This window comes from Anabrus simplex, chromosome 1, assembly GCF_040414725.1.
Source record: "Anabrus simplex isolate iqAnaSimp1 chromosome 1, ASM4041472v1, whole genome shotgun sequence".
Lineage (NCBI taxonomy): Eukaryota > Metazoa > Arthropoda > Insecta > Orthoptera > Tettigoniidae > Anabrus > Anabrus simplex.
The window spans coordinates 1,491,628,115-1,491,647,821 of NC_090265.1; the positions used below are offsets into that span (position 1 = coordinate 1,491,628,115).

General features: G+C 39.6%; 1 protein-coding gene across 1 annotated transcript in view; it reads right to left on the reverse strand.

The window, feature by feature from the left end:
* Positions 1-19,707, reverse strand: part of Cdk7 (Cyclin-dependent kinase 7) — a 149,955-nt gene that overhangs the window by 106,613 nt on the left and 23,635 nt on the right. Inside the window, exon 4 of the mRNA XM_067153252.2 lies at positions 13,358-13,530. Coding sequence (XP_067009353.1) covers positions 13,358-13,530 — 173 coding nt within the window. The remainder of the gene's footprint in view (positions 1-13,357; positions 13,531-19,707) is intronic.

Consider the following 19,707-nt stretch of genomic DNA (forward strand, 5'->3'; position numbering starts at 1 on the left):
ACATTACAGTGGGATTTTGGAAAATATATGTCATCAGTAAGTAACGTGCACCGTTAATCAATGAGAAATTTTGTGCTGAAGGGAATAATTGTCATCCTAAAAATGTCCGAGAAGTAGTTAGCTAGTGTTGAAATAGGGACCTCTAAGACACAAAATGCCGACCGCAAGAGTCGAACCAATGATTGTGTAGCGCCATATATATATGTAAATACCGGCATAATGATATACGTGTTCCTGATAATGGAGTGAGAAATGTAGAATAATACGTGAAATATGAAATGAATAAAATATATTGAGAGTATTATATAATTAGTAACTGTTCGCACAGGCGCATGATATTGTGGAGGAACATATGGCTTCATTTAGAGTAGAGAGAGAGAGAATTTAAGTGGGTGCGAACATGTTAGAATGCCGTGTCAATGAAATGAGTCGGGCGTGCGATAAGGCTACAGACCAGGACGGCGCGTTGTGTATTAGAGAGGCTATGGCAGCTGTAGTAAGGTCTTATAAGTAACAAAATATCGCATTCATCCGTAAGAAAATTTCTGTTTGTGGAACTCAGGACAGCACAATTAGATTAAATAATGATAGCTAGACTTCGTGACAGATCATTGCGGCAAGCATAATGATAGGTCACTGTAATGATGCCATGTTGAGGGTCGGAGTTCGATGCCCGGCCGAGCCAGTGTATAATGATTTCCCCTGTGACTATATGATTGAAATTATGTTGTGTTTGTTTATGTTATATGTTCTTCAATATGTGGGCAATGCAAATTTTGATTTTGCAGTTGCAATATTTTTTTTGATGTTGAATTCAGTTCATGTGGTTGTTTATACTTGCGGCAATGAGGTTCATCCCATTGTCTGTAGAATCAGTGTAGGTTAAGATGTATTTAATATTATAGTATAGGGTTTCTTGCTACAGGGTAGGCATATGTTTTGTATATGATAAAACAGCTAATTAAGCATATGTGAGATATTTATCATTTTAATGAATCGGTAAATTAATTTAATTTGTTTATGTCAGGGTTACTTTTCGATTTCGTGCGTGCGTTCCATATTATCAGCATTATATGAGGGAGGATGGTATTGAGAAAGAATAAGCTAAATAGTTTCGGACTCAAATCATAATAGGGACTATTTTTTTATATAAAATTTGTGATGAATAATTCTATGATATATAAAATTTTGGATTGAATTACCAAATCTAACAAACTTAATTGGATAAACTTATGATTTTCAAGGTAACAATTATACCGACATTAATAACTGCGAATTTGTAAATCATAATGAATTTAATGGATTTAATTAATTAAAAAATGAGTTGTGAATTACACGGCGGATGTTGCTTAATGAATTTACACAGCCTCATACATTTCATTTTGAAGGGTGTATTTAAATAAATAATTTGGTATCTAGTAAATGGTAACTACAAGGTTTATCATATGGTGAGGAAATAATTTAAAGGTATGGAGAGCAAAAAATGAATTTGTTATTCAAAGAATGAACGGAAGAAGTTTTGATTGTATTAACATTTTAAAAGGGTACGTTGACAAATTAACAAAGGTCATGATGATAGATTATTATAATATTTTATTATTGAAAATTTTGAAATATGGTGTTACCAAAATATGAGTGGAATGAAATTGGATTAAAATTTTTGAAGTACTGAAGTAGAGTTGATGAATAAGATGAAAGGGAATTGTAATAAAGATGAAGTAATGTGTTTAGAAGGATTGGAAATCTATGAGTCATGAGGTTGATATTTTATAGTCGAGGGTGATAGAGGTTGTGAACAATATTTGGTCCGAAGAGTTTATTGTTTGTATAGAAGTATATTTGCTTTGCCAAAGTTTAGCCTTTTTCAATAAATTTTGCATTCGTAAATGTTCTCATTCGGATTTTATTTAATTATTTTATTTCTTCTCTTTTATCCTTCCCGCTTGATTAATTTAAGGTTAGTTTATAATATCTGAATATATCTCTGAGGGTAGTACCCAGTCAGCGACCCTGGGATGTCTCGAGCCGGCGCCACATTTCAAAGGCAGGAAGGGTAGAGGGTTGAATACATAACCCTCAAATGCTCCCTAAAATTAATCTGGCTGCCAATTATGTTTGCCATCATGTTATCCTCAGCTGACATTAGCACAAAATTCAATTCCCTAGTAACCTCCTTCAATCTCTCCTTACTCCCACAGCCATTCTTAACCATTTCTTTCTAATCTGCACCTCCTTCCTAATCTCTTTATTTCCCTGTTTATAGTGGGTGCCTACCATTTCTTACCACTTTTAAATTTATTTACATGGTTTCACACTCCTCAGCAATAGCTGTTAACCCATCCCATAAACTGCTTACATTTTTATTTACAATTTTCCATTGATCATAACTGCTTTTAAAAAATGTCTCCATGCCTATCATACCAACCATATGGTTCTGCCTATTAGTCCCACTTTTACAACATTCCTTTATATCACATTTATTTTTAACTACAAGACAGTTTCATGATCACTTCTACCAATTATCACAAAGGTTTCTCTACAGAGCTCATCTGGTTTTATAAGCACCTCATCTACAAAATATTTCCCTCCAGTTGGTTCCATCACTTCCTGATTTAGCTGGCCTTCCTTCCCATATCCAACCATGATCGGATTAGGTTCCACATATGTAAAATACTGTATCTGACCTTAGTTGGATTTGAATTCTCATATCCAAACGTACGTTAGATGACTCAGTATATCAGTTTGCCAGTAGATAGCAGGCAGATTAACATATTATTACAGCTTGGGATAATTTCTCGCATTATGGAATGTGTAATCTGAATAACCACGTGCCAGTCCAGACATCTCCGAAGTGCATGGATGGAATTCAAGTGGCGCTGAATAATATAAACAATCATGATCTTGAGGTTCATGGTGTGGGCTACTGTAGTCACGGACCAACTTCGTGTACCATGGGCAACAGCTGAGTGTCCTACTATGCGGTCCTGAGAGTCAGGGTACCAGTTGCTACGGAATGGAAGTGGCAATCGCGGACATATTCAGAGTCATGGCCCTCCTTGTGCTCAGGCGGCTAGGACTATACAATCCACCGGTGGTCCCTAACCAGTTACAGGAGAGATCCTCATTTCGACTATGCGTAAGTAGGGTAGCATCCTGCTTGATGAATTTACCGAGCTCAGAACATTTTAAGAAGGACTCCTTGGAAACAATTTGGCGAACGAAATTGAATTTGATGGGGAGCTATCAATATTAATGGGGCTTATGGAAGAAAGAAAGAAAGAAAGAAAGAAAGAAAGAAAGAACTGGCTGAACCAGCAAAGAGGATGCATCTGGATGTGCTAGGAGTAAATGCTATTTGGGTAAGGGGAGATAATGAGGAAGAGATAGGAGATTTTTATTTTTTTTTGCTAGGGGCTTTACGTCGCGCCGACACAGATAGATCTTATGGCGACGAAGAGATAGGTGAATATAAAGTGTACTTGCCGGTGATAAAAAGAGAAGGGCAGAGTGTGGAGTGGGGCTGTTCATCAGGAACACTACTGCACGCAACGTAGTTTCTGTTATGCACGTAAATGAGCGAATGATGTGGGTAGACTTGGCAGTTGGATGAATTAGGACGAGAATTGTCTCAGTGTATTCATGAAGTGAGGGTGCAGATGAGGATGAATGTGACAAGTTTTATGAAGCACATCATAGTCAGGGTCAACAGCAAGGATAAGGAAGTCAATGCGAGAGTTGGATATAGAACTGAAAGATACGAAAGGATGACTGGTAAATGTGGGGAAGATATGGAAGCTAATGGGAATGGGAAACGTTTGCTGGACTTCTGTGCTAGTATGGGTTTAGCAATTACGAATACATTCTTCAAGCATAAGGCTATTCACTGCTACACATGGGAGGCTAGGGGTACCAGATACATAACAGACTATATCTTAACCGAATTCAAATTATCTCTTAGGAATGTACAGGATTTCCGGGGATTTTTTGATGATGCAGACCACTATCTGATCTGTAGTGAACTAAGTATTTCTAGGCCTAGGATAGAGAAAGTGAAATCTGTCTACAAACGAATAAGGCTAGAAAACCTCCAGGACGAGGAGATTTGACAGAAATACATGGATAGGATTAGCAAGAAATTCCGAACAGTGGACAGTACGCAGCTTCAGGATATAGAAAGACAATTGGTGGCATACAGGGATGCTGTAGTAGAAACAGCAAGGGAATGCCTGGAAACAACTGTGTGTAAAGATGGGAAAAAGCGAACATCTTGGTGGAATGATGAAGTGAGAGCAGCTTGCAAACGTAAAAAGAAGGCTTATCAGAAATGGCTCCAAACAAGGGCCGAGGCAGACAGGGATTTGTACGTAGATCAAAGAAACAGAGCGAAACAAATAGTTGTTGAATCCAAAAAGAAGTCATGGGAAGATTTTGGTAATAACCTGGAAAGGCTAGGTCAGGCAGCAGGGAAACCTTTCTGGACAGTAATAAAAAATCTTAGGAAGGGTGGGAAAAAGGAAATGAACAGTGTTTTGAGTAATTCAGGTGAACTCATAATAGACCCCAGGGAATCACTGGAGAGGTGGAGGGAATATTTTGAAAATCTTCTCAACACAAAAGGAAGTCATCATGGTGGTGTCACGAACAGCCAAGCTCATAAGGAGGAGGAAAATTATGTTGGTGAAATTACGCTTGAGGAAGTGGAAAAGGTGATAAATAAACTCCATTGTCTTAAAGCAGCAGGAATAGATGAAATGGTGAAGTATAATGGGAAGACAGGGATAAAACGTCTTCATAGAGTAATAAATTTAGTATGGAGTGTTGGTAAGGTACCTTCAGATTGGACAAAACCAGTAATTGCACCTATCTATAAGCAAGGGAACAGGAAGGATTGCAAAAACTAACGAGGTATCTCATTCATTAGTATACCAGGCAAAGTACTCACTGGCATCTTAGAAGGGAGGGTGCGATCAGCGGTTGAGGGGAAATTGAATGGAAACCAGCGTGGTTTCAGACCACAGAGGGGATGTCGGATCAGATTTTCAGTGTGGACCAGGTAACTGAAAAATGCTACGAGAGGAATAGACAGTTGTATTTATGTTACAAAGATCTGGAGAAAGCATATGACAGGGTACCGAGGGAAAAGATGTTCACCATACCGGGAAACTATGGGATCAAGGTCAGATTATTAAAATCAATAAAAGGCATTTATGGTGACAATTGGGCTGCAGTGAGAATTGATGGTAGAATGAGCTCTTGGTTCAGGGTACTTACAAAAAGGGGTTAGACAAGGCTGTAATCTTTCACCTTTGTTGTTCGTAGTTTACATGGATCATCTGCTCAAAGATATAAAGTGGCAGGGAGGAATTCAGTTAGCTGGAAATGTAGTAAGCAGTCTGGCCTATGCTGACGACTTGGTCTTAATGGCAGATTGTGCCAAAAGCCTGCAGTCTAACATCTTGGAACTTGAAAATATGTGCAAAATAGCTGTGTCCAGATAGGCAACGGATGATCAAAATGGTTTGAAACAAAGAGAGGTGTCCAACAAGGAAGTGCTCTGTCACCACTCCTGTTCATAATAGTAATGGACAAGGTCATGATATCTATCAAGAAAAAGACAGTGAACCAAACACCCTGGTATTTGCTGATGATGTGCTTTTATGGGGGGAGACAGAAGCTGAAGTTCAGAAGAAACTTAATGAATGGAAAAACACATTCATAAATTTTGGACTGAAGATAAGCAAAACAAAGACAGTGGAAATGACCATCAACAGGGAAAGAACAAGCTCAAATATATTTCTGGAAGGAGCAAAAATCGAATCAGCTTCCCACTTCAAGTACCTTGGAAGCACAATCTCGAAAGACAACACTGTTAGGCAGGAAATACTCAGCAGGACACAGAAAGCATCAAACTTCTACAGTCAAGTGAGAAATCTTCTCTGGGACTGCAATATACCACAGAAAGCAAAAACAGTCATATACCACACTTACTTCGTACCAATCCTCACGTACAGTTTAGAGACATGTACCCTACTAAACAAAAACTTAATCCAAACAACAGGAATGAGATTCATTAGAACCATGAACCAAACAACCAGAAAGGACAAGATCAGAAATGAAGTGAATAGGAAAGTAGCTGGTATTGAGGTTGCTATTATCAGTGTCATAAAGAAATGCAGACTTCAGTGATATGGGCACATAATGAGAATGAACAGGGAAAGACCTGGCAGAAAATATTTCGACCTTAATCTCGTAGGAAGAAGACCACAGGGAAGATCAAGAAAACGTTGGATAGAGACTGTAAGATCAGATGTGGAGGAGAGAGGATACAAATGGGAGGATGTACTGTATCAGAAGATGTATGAAGACAGGAGATGGCGAGCACTTGTATACCACACCCGGGAAACTGGAGTTGGGAAATGATGAGATGATGATGATGATGATGATGATGATGATTATGGTATGAAAATTAGCCTTTCAAAGACTAAATTGATGTCAGTAGGTACGAAATTCAACAGAATTGAATGTCAGATTGGTGATACAAAGCTGGAACAGGTAGGTGATTTCAAGTACTTAGGATGTGCGTTCTCCCAGGATGGTAATATAGTAAGTGAGATTGGATCAAGGTGCAGTAAAGCTAATGCAGTCAGCTCACAGTTGCGATCAGCAGTATTCTGTAAGAAGGAAGTCAGCTCCCAGAAAAAACTATCTTTACATCGGTCTGTTTTCAGACCAACTTTGCTTTACGGGAGCGAAAGCTGGGTGGACTGAGGATATCTTATTCATAAGTTAGAAGTAACAGACATGAAAGTAGCGAGAATGATTGCTGGTACAAACAGGTGGAAACAATGGCAGGAGGGTATTGGGAATGAGGAGATAATGGCTAAGTTAGGAATGAACTCGATGGATGAAGCTGTACACATAGACCGGCTTTGGTGGTGGGGTTATATGAGGCGAATGGAGGAGGATAGGTTACCTAGGAGAATAGTGGACTCTGTTATGAAGGGTAAGAGAAGTAGAGGGAGAGCAAGGCGACTATAAGAGGTATAGAACTAAATGAGGCCACAGCACTAGTTGCAAATAGAGGATTGTGACAGCGTTTAGTAAATTCACAGAGGCTTGCAGAATGAACGCCGAAAGGAATAACTGTCTATAATTATGTATGTATGTATGTATGTATGTATGTATGTATGTATGTATGTATGTATCATCTTGTGAAGGCATGTACAAATTTTTAGATTTTTAGTATAAAAGTGATACTAAGTTAAAAGCCATATGTTACATGTTACCTAATGAGTCAAGGTGGATTCTAAAAAAAGCTGGGCTGCATGATTAAATACCCACAGAAGGAGCTGGGAATGAATGTATTAACTTATTCACCATTGTCGGTCATGCTTTCTGTCATTCGCATTCTCTTCATGGTTAACATTTGGTAAGTTCAGATCACCCACTACAATAACGTTCCTTTCTGTGTCGTTTCCCACACAGCAGATTATCTTATCATATAATCAGCGTTAACACCAGTCTTGCCAGGTCTGTACACCCGAAAAACATGAAGTTGCCTATTATAGAAGGGTTGGGATAAAAGTCATTGCAACTATTTTTTTTTTCCTTTTAAGATATGCGAGCAGATCACAAAGTGCTACTTGTCGCGTGGAAGCTATGCAGGCACAGTGTGTTTTCACAACAACAGATGGCTCTGTGATTGCTCGTAGTAGCACAGAGAGCACTGTGAAATCAGTTGTGTGGCAAGCGTCGTGTGAGATGGAAGTAACCCATGTTGAGCTGCGCGCATACATCAAAATAGCCGTTCTCTGGGGGAGAAATGCAAGAGAATGTCACAGTGAACAGGTGGAAGCCCTTGGGAATAATGCCCTCCCATATCATACTGTAGCATGGTGGGTAGGAAATTTTCAGCAAGGACATGTGGCAACCGGTGATCAGCAATGCTCGGGATGACCTGTCAGTGTGCGGACCGACGTAGCGCCGTCCAGTTGTCGAGCAGCTCTCAGAGGAAGACAGACGATGGTCGCTGCTGGAGTTAGAAAGGGCAAGGGGGGTTGAGAAAGGCACCATCCACAGGATATTGCAGACAGACCTGCAATTGCGCACAATTTCATTGCAGTAGGTACCACATGCACTGATGGAAATTCAACGATGGATGCGATATGCAACAGCACGCTGGCAGCAGAACGGCAACCACTTCCTGTCACAAATAATCGCCACGATGAATTTAGGACCCGGGCATACGAACCAGAACTCGAGCGTCGGTCCACAGAGCGGTGACATGCCGAATCACCAAGGCAGCAGAAGTTCCGTCAGAATCCTTCCCCCGTGAACTTGATGGTGATCATCGCATATGACGTCACGGGTGTCATTGTGTGCCACTTCGTTCTATATGGCTGAACAGTGAGTGCCGAGTACTACAGGGACTTCCTATTACAGCAGGTACGGCGTAGTGTTCGGGAGATACTTCTGGATCTTATAGACAGTGCAACCATACTTCACAACGATGCAAAACCACATAAAGCCGAGTGTGTACGGTGGCAACAGCGACGCTGGGGATGGGAAGAATTGGAGCACCCGCCATACTCTCTTGACCTTTTGCCCTGTGCTCTGCAACAACAGATGACCCGATTCACACAAGGTGCAGCAAATGGTGACGCACCGGGTGAGTTGGCCGTGCGCGTAGAGGCGCGCGGCTGTGAGCTTGCAACCGGGAGATAGTAGGTTCGAATCCCACTATCGGCAGCCCTGAAGATGGTTTTCCGTGGTTTCCCATTTTCACACCAGGCAAATGCTGGGGCTGTACCTTAATTAAGGCCACGGCCGCTTCCTTCCAACTCCTAGACCTTTCCTATCCCATCGTCGCCATAAGACCTATCTGTGTCGGTGCGACGTAAAGCCCCAAGCAAAAAAAAAAAAAAAAAAGTGACGCAGATGGTATTCAGTGCCTCCCACATTGTTGGCAGTGTGTGTTGAACATTGCAGAGGACTACTCTGAGGGTCTTTAGAACCAGTTTTGTCATGTCAACGATATATGTGCTGTGCTGTAATGTAGGTGTACTTGGCACAGTGTCAGCGTACTTTTCAATGACCACACATGTAGTTCCCTCCTCGTTTTCATCTGTATGTGTCACATTTTCCAACTGGGCTGGTATATGCAAGAAAGAAAATGGTTGCAATGACTTTTGCCCCAACCCCAGTATCTAGAGATTAGTCTTACACATAGAAGTCTTACGCATACAATTTCATGTTTTCCATCCGTAACTCTTTTTGTAACTTACAAATTCTTCTTTCACCAGTATGAATACTCCCCCGTCTCTATGATAAACACTCCAGTTCTGTGACAAACGTTCCACATCCATAATCACTTCTCAGCCACAATTAAATTCCTATTACAAAATCTCACAAATACTTAATTCTATTCCTTTCTTTACAATACTTCTACAGTTCAACACCAACAATTTTATATCAGCCTTATTGGCATGCTTCCTATACTTGTAAGCTATAAATTTCATTTTTGTTCCGTACTGAAGTGTATTTATAAGAATACAATACAATATATCAAGTAAATGATTGTCAATTTATTCTTATATGCTTCCTATACTGTCACCACCACACCCTAGTCCACCTTTTTCCCCTGAATGTACCTGCTTATAACTCTTCTAAACAAACCCGCTAACTTACATGTACCACTGCGGTTCAAGTGAGGCCCACCTGAGTGCAGATCCCTATCTCCTACCCACCCATTAGGGTCTACAAATCTCACTCCCAATTTCCAACATACCCATTGCATAGTCTCCTTCAAATACCCAATCACCCTCCAATCAGTATCCTTCCTACATAGTATCCCACTGGTAACAATCTCTGCTTCCTTAAACTACTTCTGGGTTGCCATAATCAGAAGTCACATCTCTCCAACTATGTTAGTACGTAATGCTGCTTGCCTTACGTTATTGGTACCGACATGGAAAATTCTTCTCCTTACCCTCCTCCTCCCTTCTATTTTACTCAACATCTGCCTTAATGTAATTCCTAGATAACACTCTACCGTGATTCCACTTCTTCTACTCACTTTCATGACATGCCTAAACAGTTGAGTTACCCATGATCAGAGCCTCAACCTCACCCTGCTCATTTTATCTCCTCCTCTCCTGGTCTTCCGCAACTTTCCTGATGTCTACAGAACCCACTTCCCCCTCCCTTCTCTCCCTCTCACTACCTGTTCCACCTCCCTCTTCCTATCCCCTGCTCTAGGTTTCCCTTTCTTACCAGTCCCTTTCCTCTTTCCCTGCTCCTCCTCTGCAACACTTCCCTGATCTCCATCTTTCCTCTGCTGATCTAACTTAAGTGACACATACCAGTTCCTCACCGATACCTCTCTTGGGCCCACTCCCTGAGGGAAACCCTTAACCCTAGTTTTCCTTGGCTTTAAAACATTAGCCCACCTGTCTTTCACAATTTCTCCCCTTCTTACCCCTCTCTCCTGCCTAGCTACCATAACCAGTACACTGAGTGAGGGAGATCTATCTTTTTTCCTGTCCTCCATTACAAGTCTAATTTATCTCCCTAAAACAAATTACCTCTTCCCTCATCTTCCTTAGTTTTTACTCACATCTACAGTCCTTACACCTTCATCCATCAGCCATTCTTTTACCACTTCACAGAAATGTGAAATAATATGGAAATACCAACAGAAATAAAATAGTGTATTCTATGAATAGATGCAGGCATATATGTCAGATGAAGGAAATTATGTATACTACACAAAGATTTCACAATAATAATGCAAGCAAGAAATCAACTGATAAAATAACACTTCAGTTATTAATTCTAAACTGCAGTTACACCTTTGCTAATTACAACAATAGAATTCTAGTATGAGCTAATTTTCTAGAGATATTTCCCCTACTACATAAATATGATTCACAATTATAAAATAAGCACATTAATTTCTAATAAAATAATTACACTACAATCATTCTAAACCGAGTTCAGACGTATCATAATTACAACGGGTTATTACTACGTTAAGAGTTGAAATTCAAAAGAACTAGACAAGGATTACACAACAAGGTTAAATATGTAGATGGATTATTATGATGATGATGATGATACTTGTTGTTTAAAGGGGCCTAACATCTAGGTCATCAGCCCCTAATGGTACGAAATGTAATTACAAATTAAAAATTAAAAATCATCCACTGACCAAATTAAAAAATGTCATGAAGAATGAATGGATGGATATGAATTTAAAACAATCAGTGGATCCGACCAAAAACACTATCATAAAATAGTATTACTGACCAAGGGACCACTTCTAAAGCACAGTCCTGAATCGAGGATGCTTGTCCAAAGGTGTCCAAAATCCAGGTCAACGGCCCCTCATAATGGTACTTATCGCTAGTAAAGTAGAACCATGGTATTTGTCATGTTAGGGTACTAATGAAAAGTGTTCCACCCATTATTGTACTACTCACAAGTATTGTAAGTCGTACAAGTAACGCAGACCTATGGTGTTTCTCACATAATGGCGCCACTCATAGGCAACGAAAACCTCACCTACGTGTAATAATCACGGACGCCAGTATTCCCGTGGTGTTCCTCATATGGTGGGTGCTAATCAAAGGCAACGCAGACCTACTGTGTCGCTCATATAGTTGTACTAATCACAGGCAACGCCCAGACCCGTGGTGTTTCTCACAATGATACTAATCACGGGGACTGGAAACCCATAGTGAACCCCTCTCTGTTGCTACTAATCACAAATCTCTGGTGTATCTAATATAGTGGTACTGCTAGCAAGTAAAGGCGACCCATGGTGTTCCCCGTGAGATGGTACTAATCAAAAGTAGTTTCATGGTTCTAATGCAATCATCCCTTGGTCGCCCCTTTTAGTCGCCTCTCATGACAGGCAGGAGATACAGTGGGTGTAGACAGAGAGAAAAAAGAAGAAAAGAGAAGGGGTCCGTCACTTCGAAAAATTAAGTAACGGACGAAGAAAGCCAAGGGCCACAAAGGGCGCGAAAATGAAAGACTCCCTAGGCCTCAAATGCTCTCATACCATCGGGGTCAGAAAAAAACACGAGTTGACCAAGGGAGGTCGGACAGGATGGACGAAAGTGAGGAGCCTGGCACAAATAAGTGGAAGCAATGCCAGGACTCAGCTAGGGGCCCCGTGGTCGCCAACCCACACTCCCATTTGAGGGCCCCTTGGGCCCCTTTTAGTCGTCTCTTACGACAGGCAGGGGACACCGTGGGTGCATTCTTCATCTGCATCCCCCACCCACAAGGGGGTGATGGATTATTATAATTATTACTATTTTATCCTTCTATGATCCAATAGAAATTAATACTGCCACTTTCTTAAATGCTGAAATATCAAAGGGGTAAATGTTAACACGAATATAGCAGGCAAGATACTATCTAATAAAATAACCACACTACAATTGAAGTGTGTGGCCGATTAAAGATTTATGCTACATTTTTATCCACGCTGATTATTTGGTGGAGTAAAGTCTATGGACACGATTTCCACAAATTATGTTAGAGAATTAGCTTGTGTGGAATAAGGATATATGTGCGCACTTGCCTACCGCCAGACATACTGAAGCTCTCGGACCTTTTCAAGCTCATAACTCGAAACACGCCAGGTGTAATATAGACCCTTATTCCGCCGCACACTTCAATTCTCAACTGCACTTAGGCGTACAAACAGATTAACTGAAACAACAGAATTGGAGTTAAAACTAAGTACTTCCATACTCAGTCGCATTAATCTTTTTTCTAACTATGCGCTAATAGAAGAGAAAGCTTTACCCTACTAGACAAATATTAAGCAATGATACAGTAGGCATGATAATTTCTAACAACACTACAATAATTATAAAGTGCATTTAGATGTATCCTAATTACTATTGGTTAATAATAACAACAGAAATGTAGTTAAAACTAAATCCTTATCAGAAAGTATTTTTTGTTTTATCCCTACAAACTAATAGAAATGAAAACTGCTCTTAAATGAAGATCGACGATATAAGTATAAATTAAACCAGAGACTAACTACCGGTACCTACTCAGAACTACAAATGCTTTATCGGAATACAGGAATCAGCTGATTATGATTTTTGTTCTTTTAACTACACTATACCCTTTATTTTTGACCGAGGTAACAATGCAATATTTGAATATGAAGGGTGGCAATAATCGATAACAATACAATAAATTCAACAAATCCTTTAACAAGAACCAATTCCTCCTATAAGTCACATGTATGCATGGCATTAGAATAAATAATATATTTAAATTAACCTATTTACAATAGCTATGGAGCTTGCATACGTTAAGTACAAATTACCCTGTGCAAAATCCAATTAACGTGAAGATATTCCAGTCCTTGTAGAGTCATCATCATGTAGGCCTTAACATTTGCAGGAGTCAAAACAATACTGTTATCTTTAATGATAACCTCTAAATCAGTATCCATAAAATCAAACACCAATGACACGTTGGACTTGTGGCCAAAGACATCTGAAAGAAATCAAATAAGAATTTAAAAAAGATGAAAATCCAATAGAATAGAAATACTTTTGTACCAACATGAGAACTAATTAAATTGTTACGAGAAAGGGGAGCAAGAGGGAAAGATAGAGATAAAGTTTGAATTTAGAGAGAGAGAAAAACATATGACCACCCCTTCAACCAGACCCCCTCTTTCCATGACTATTTTCTTCTAGAACAGAATTATTATTTAATTACGCTAGTGTACTTTTATCCTTATAAAATTTAACCAACCCTTTTCTCAACCAATAACCACTAATTTTAGACTTAAAGTATCTTGTTTATCCCCTTGATGATGATCATCTTTCACTTACAATTCCAAGTTGCAAACCACTTGTAGAGCAGCAATTCTATTTTCTCAGAAATATGGGAAACTGTATGTATAGTACATGATAGTGACAATGGTAAAGTATCCGTAGTCACAACAGCTTTGGAGGAATAGATAACAATGACAGTAACAATGAGGCAGCATCAGTCTGTACATGGGCTGGTAAGTACTGTAAGTTATTGCTTGTAGCTGCACATGGCAGGCCGGCCACCCTGCAATTTCATTCATCCTAATAGTACAGTACTTTCATCCCCCCCCCTCCCCCATACACAGACTCAAGGTCGCTAGAAAACATCTCTATTGTAAGAGCTTGACCTGCAACTGTTTTGTGTTAAACCCTTTGCTGTAGGTCATTGACCACTGAACTATGACTAACCTCCTATTCTCTTGTAAGGATGTGAAAGCAGGTAATAAGCTATTATACTTTGTGTTAAAATCTTAAGAAATGCACCAGTGATTGTTCTGTCTTCAAAGTGAGAGTAAGTCATCGTGTCAAAGAGAAAGATGCATGTTCTTTCTCTAGAACAAAAGAATGTCTTTATTAACCCTAGAACTGGCAACTGTCAAATATTCGACATGTTCGTATTTCTTCTCGTAATTACCTTATTTCTTCAATAGGTGGCATGACAGTATACTACTTGTCGTTCTCGACGTCCACAGCAGCCGCGAGTTCAGTTTCATTCATTAGTGATGTGCTTCAATAGTAATCCTGATCTCCTGCAAGTCCCTTTCCACCTCCTTGAACCAAGTTGGCTGGGTCTTATTATCTTTAAAATAGGGAAAGATCTGGTTCAATAATAGTGTGGATTTAATTCTTAGCAAGTGGCCATAAAATGTAACACTCCTTCTCCACATGACATCAGAGATCTTCTGGACATGAGCACACAGTTCATGGTTATGCCGACGTCTATATTCATCTTTGTTTTTAATTGGGCCAAGAATTCTTAAGATCTTTCTTTCTTTAATTACAAATTTTCCTATCAAGTCTTTCTTTTTCGTAGCAAGGCATTCCACTGCATACAAAGCCTCTGGTCTTATGACAGTGCAGTAATGTCTGAGTTTTGCATTCAAGGATATGGACTTTTTGTTGTAAATGTCTTTGGTCAGTTGATAACCCATTTCCATTTTATTCATGCGCGATGCAAAAGCTTCTTTTTCAGAGATGATTGGTTCTATCCACTCGCCAAGATATTTAAACTTATCTGTACATTTGATTGCCCCTGGTTTACTTTTAACTCTCTTGGTGCTGGCTTGATGTTAGTTATGAACTGAGTTTTCTCCAAAGAGATCTGGAGGCGTGCTTTTTCCGCCCGTGTCTTGAAATGATTAATTTGCTTTCCAGCCATGTCTAAAGAATCAGAGAAAATTGTTAGATCATCTGCAAAAGCTAAGCAATCAATTGAAAGGTTTATCAATCAATCAATCAATCAATCAATCAATACTGATCTGCATTTAGGGCAGTCGCCCAGGTGGCAGATTCCCTATCTGTTGCTTTCCTAGCCTTTTCCTAAATGATTTCAAAGAAATTGGAAATTTATTGAACATCTCCCTTGGTAAGTTATTCCAATCCCTAACTCCCCTTCCTATAAATGAATATTTGCCCCAGTTTGTCCTCTTGAATTCCAACTTTATCTTCATATCGTGATCTTTCCTACTTTTATAAACGCCATTCAAACCTATTCGTCTACTAATGTCATTCCACGCCATCTCTCCGCTGACAGCTCGGAACATACCACTTAGTCTAGCAGCTCTTCTTCTTTCTCTCAATTCTTCCCAACCCAAACATTGCAACATTTTTGTAACGCTACTCTTTTGTCGGAAATCATCCAGAACAAATCGAGCTGCTTTTCTTTGGATTTTTTCCAGTTCTTGAATCAGGTAATCCTGGTGAGGGTCCCATACACTGGAACCATACTCTAGTTGGGGTCTTACCAGAGACTTATATGCACTCTCCTTTACATCCTTACTACAACCCCTAAACACCCTCATAACCATGTGTAGAGATCGGTACCCTTTATTTACAATCCCATTTATGTGATTACCCCAGTGAAGATCTTTCCTTATATTAACACCTAGATACTTACAATGATCCCCAAAAGGAACTTTCACCCCATCAACACAGTAATTAAAACTCAGAGGACTTTTCCTATTTGTGAAACTCACAACCTGACTTTTAGCCCCGTTTATCAACATACCATTGCCTGCTGTCCATCTCACAACATTTTCGAGGTCACGTTGCAGTTGCTCACAATCTTGTAACTTATTTATCACTCTATAGAGAATAACATCATCTGCAAAAAGCCTTACCTCCGATTCCACTCCTTTACTCATATCATTTATATATATAAGAAAACATAAAGGTCCGATAACACTGCCCTGAGGAACTCCCCTCTCAACTATTACAGGGTTAGACAAAGCTTCACCTACTCTAACTCTCTGAGACCTATTTTCTAGAAATATAGCAACCCATTCAGTCACTCTTTTGTCTAGTCCAATTGCACTCATTTTTGCCAGTAGTCTCCCATGATCCACCCTATCAAATGCTTTAGACATGTCAATCGCGATACAGTCCATTTGACCTCCAGAATCCAAGATATCTGCTATATCTTGCTGGAATCCTACAAGTTGAGCTTCAGTGGAATAACCTTTCCTAAAACCGAATTGCCTTCTATCGAACCAGTTATTAATTTCACAAACATGTCTAATATAATCAGAAAGAATGCCTTCCCAAAGCTTACATACAATGCATGTCAAACTTACTGGCCTGTAATTTTCAGCTTTATGTCTATCACCCTTTCCTTTATACACAGGGGCTACTATAGCAACTCTCCATTCATCTGGTATAGCTCCTTCGACCAAACAATAATCAAATAAGTACTTCAGATATGATACTATATCCCAACCCATTGTCTTTAGTATATCCCCAGAAATCTGATCAATTCCAGCCGCTTTTCTAGTTTTCAACTTTTGTATCTTATTGTAAATGTCATTGTTATCATATGTAAATTTTATTACTTCTTTGGCCTTAGTCTCTTCCTCTATCTCGACATTATCCTTGTAACCAACAATCTTTACATACTGCTGACTGAATACTTCTGCCTTTTGAAGATCCTCACATACACACTCCCCTTGTTCATTAATTATTCCTGGAATGTCCTTCTTGGAACCTGTTTCTGCCTTAAAATACCTATACATACCCTTCCATTTTTCACTAAAATTTGTATGACTGCCAATTATGCTTGCCATCATGTTATCCTTAGCTGCCTTCTTTGCTAGATTCAATTTTCTAGTAAGTTCCTTCAATTTCTCCTTACTTCCACAGCCATTTCTAACTCTATTTCTTTCCAGTCTGCACCTCCTTCTTAGTCTCTTTATTTCTCTATTATAATAAGGTGGGTCTTTACCATTCCTTACCACCCTTAAAGGTACAAACCTGTTTTCGCATTCCTCAACAATTTCTTTAAACCCATCCCAGAGTCTGTTTACATTTTTATTTACCGTTTTCCACCGATCATAGTTACTTTTTAGAAACTGCCTCATACCTGCTTTATCAGCCATATGGTACTGCCTAACAGTCCTACTTTTAAGACCTTCCTTTCTATCGCATTTATTTTTAACTACCACCAAAACAGCTTCATGATCACTAATACCATCTATTACTTCAGTTTCCCTATAGAGCTCATCTGGTTTTATCAGCACCACATCCAGGATATTTTTCCCTCTGGTTGGTTCCATCACTTTCTGAATCAGCTGTCCTTCCCATATTAACTTATTTGCCATTTGTTGGTCATGCTTCCTGTCGTTCGCATTTCCTTCCCAATTTACATCTGGCAAATTCAGATCTCCCGCTACAATCACATTTCTTTCCATGTCGTTTCCCACATAGCTTACTATCCTATCAAATAATTCCGAATCCGCATCAGTGCTACCCTTTCCCGATCTGTACACTCCAAATATATCAAGTTGCCTATTATCTTTAGAAATGAGCCTTACACCTAGAATTTCATGTGTCTCATCTTTAACTCTTTCGTAGCTTTATGTTCTTGTAACCCAATCTCACACCATTTTGGAGCCCATCGTTGTTAATTTCTTTGCACCACTCACAGATGACTTTTCAAGGACGCAATTCAAGAGCAGAGGCAAGAGCCCATCTTCCTGCCTAACACCTGCCTTTGTCTTGAATGCGTCTGAAATTTCTCCTCTTAACTTAACTCTGGAGGTTGTGTTAGCTAGTGTCCGTTCGATGATTGCCCTGGTTTTGTTATCCAAGACAAATTCCTTTAGGACTTGAATAAGAGTGATTATATCAATCAAGTCATAGGCCTTGTTGAAGTCAATGAAGGTTACCACAAATTTCTTATTCCTTAGTTTTAGATATGAGAGGATAGATTTCAGAATCAGAATTTGCTCGGCACATGAGCGCTCTATCCTGAACCCTCCTTGATACTCTCCCAGTTGTGCATCAAGTTGTTGTTCTGCCCTAATCTGCAGAACTTTTGAGAGAATGTTGTACGAAACCAATCGGAGGGAAATGCCATGGTAACATCAGGCAGAAGTCCAGTCATGTGGAAGTTCCTCGGTTTCCCAAATCATGTTGATGATGTCAGTCAATTTATCAATCATTTTGTCACCAGCATACTTCCACAATTCAGCAGGCATCGAGTCCTCACCTGGTGCCTTGTTATTTTTAAGGGACTGGATAATCTGTTTAATTTCTTCTTTCGTTGGAGGGGATGAATCTGGGTGGACGTGTATTTTATCTTCAAATGAGAAAGTGGATATTGGAATTTCACAACTGAGAAGAGATTCAAAATACTTAACTAGAATCTGGCAATTATCTTTGTCATTGTAAGCTAGTGTTCCATCCGAGTTTTTGAACTGTAAGCTTGTTGGATTATACTTGTTTAGATTGCATTTGAAGGTTCTGTAAAAGTCCCGTGTGCTGTTCCTCTGGAAGTCTTGTTCAATCTGAGTTAGTTGATTCTTGTTGTAGGCACGTTTTATATTGCGAATAGTTTTTGCAATGCATTGCCTCTCGTTCGCAAAGTTTTCCCAGTTATCTTGGTTCTTTTCCAAATTCCATTTTTGCCAGGCAAGTTTACCACTGAGTCATACTCATCATTCCACCAAGCATGTTTCTTTGACTTTATCAGTGGGACTGTTTCCTTTGCTGTTGTAACCAAGGTCTGTTTTATCTCCTCCCAGTTCTGGGGATTCAGGGATTCTAGTTTCTTCGTAAATTCAAGACATGAGCGTAGTTTTTCAGTATCAAATCGATTGATCTTCTTCAAGCAGACCTTCCTGGCATCTCTCGGAATCAGTTTAACTTTGATTTTGGATAGATAATGACCCAAATCCAGATTGACATTCCTTAGAACCTTCACATTCTGTATCTCTCTCTGAGCTTTACGGGAGACTGCAACATGGTCAATTTGAAACTCCCCGAGTTTGGGATTCAGAGATGTCCAAGTCGTCTTCTTCCTCCTGGGCAGTGTTTGAAAACTGTAGATATCATAACCAATTTGAAGGCCTTACATAGCTCCATGAGCCTCTCTCCGTTGCGTTTTGTTCTCTGGTGTGCCGGATAGTTTACCATAATGTTTTGGAACTTTCTCTCTTTACCCAGCTGTGCACTGAAATCCCCAAGAAGTATAATCGTGTGTTTATCTGGGATCTTACAGAGAACGTATTCAAGATCTTGCCAGAATTTATCTGTTCCTTCTGGGTCCCTCTTATTCACTTGATTGATTGGTGCATGAACATTCACAATAGTATAAACTTTGTTTGTGCTCCAGAAGGAGTGTGTTGAAACTCAGCTA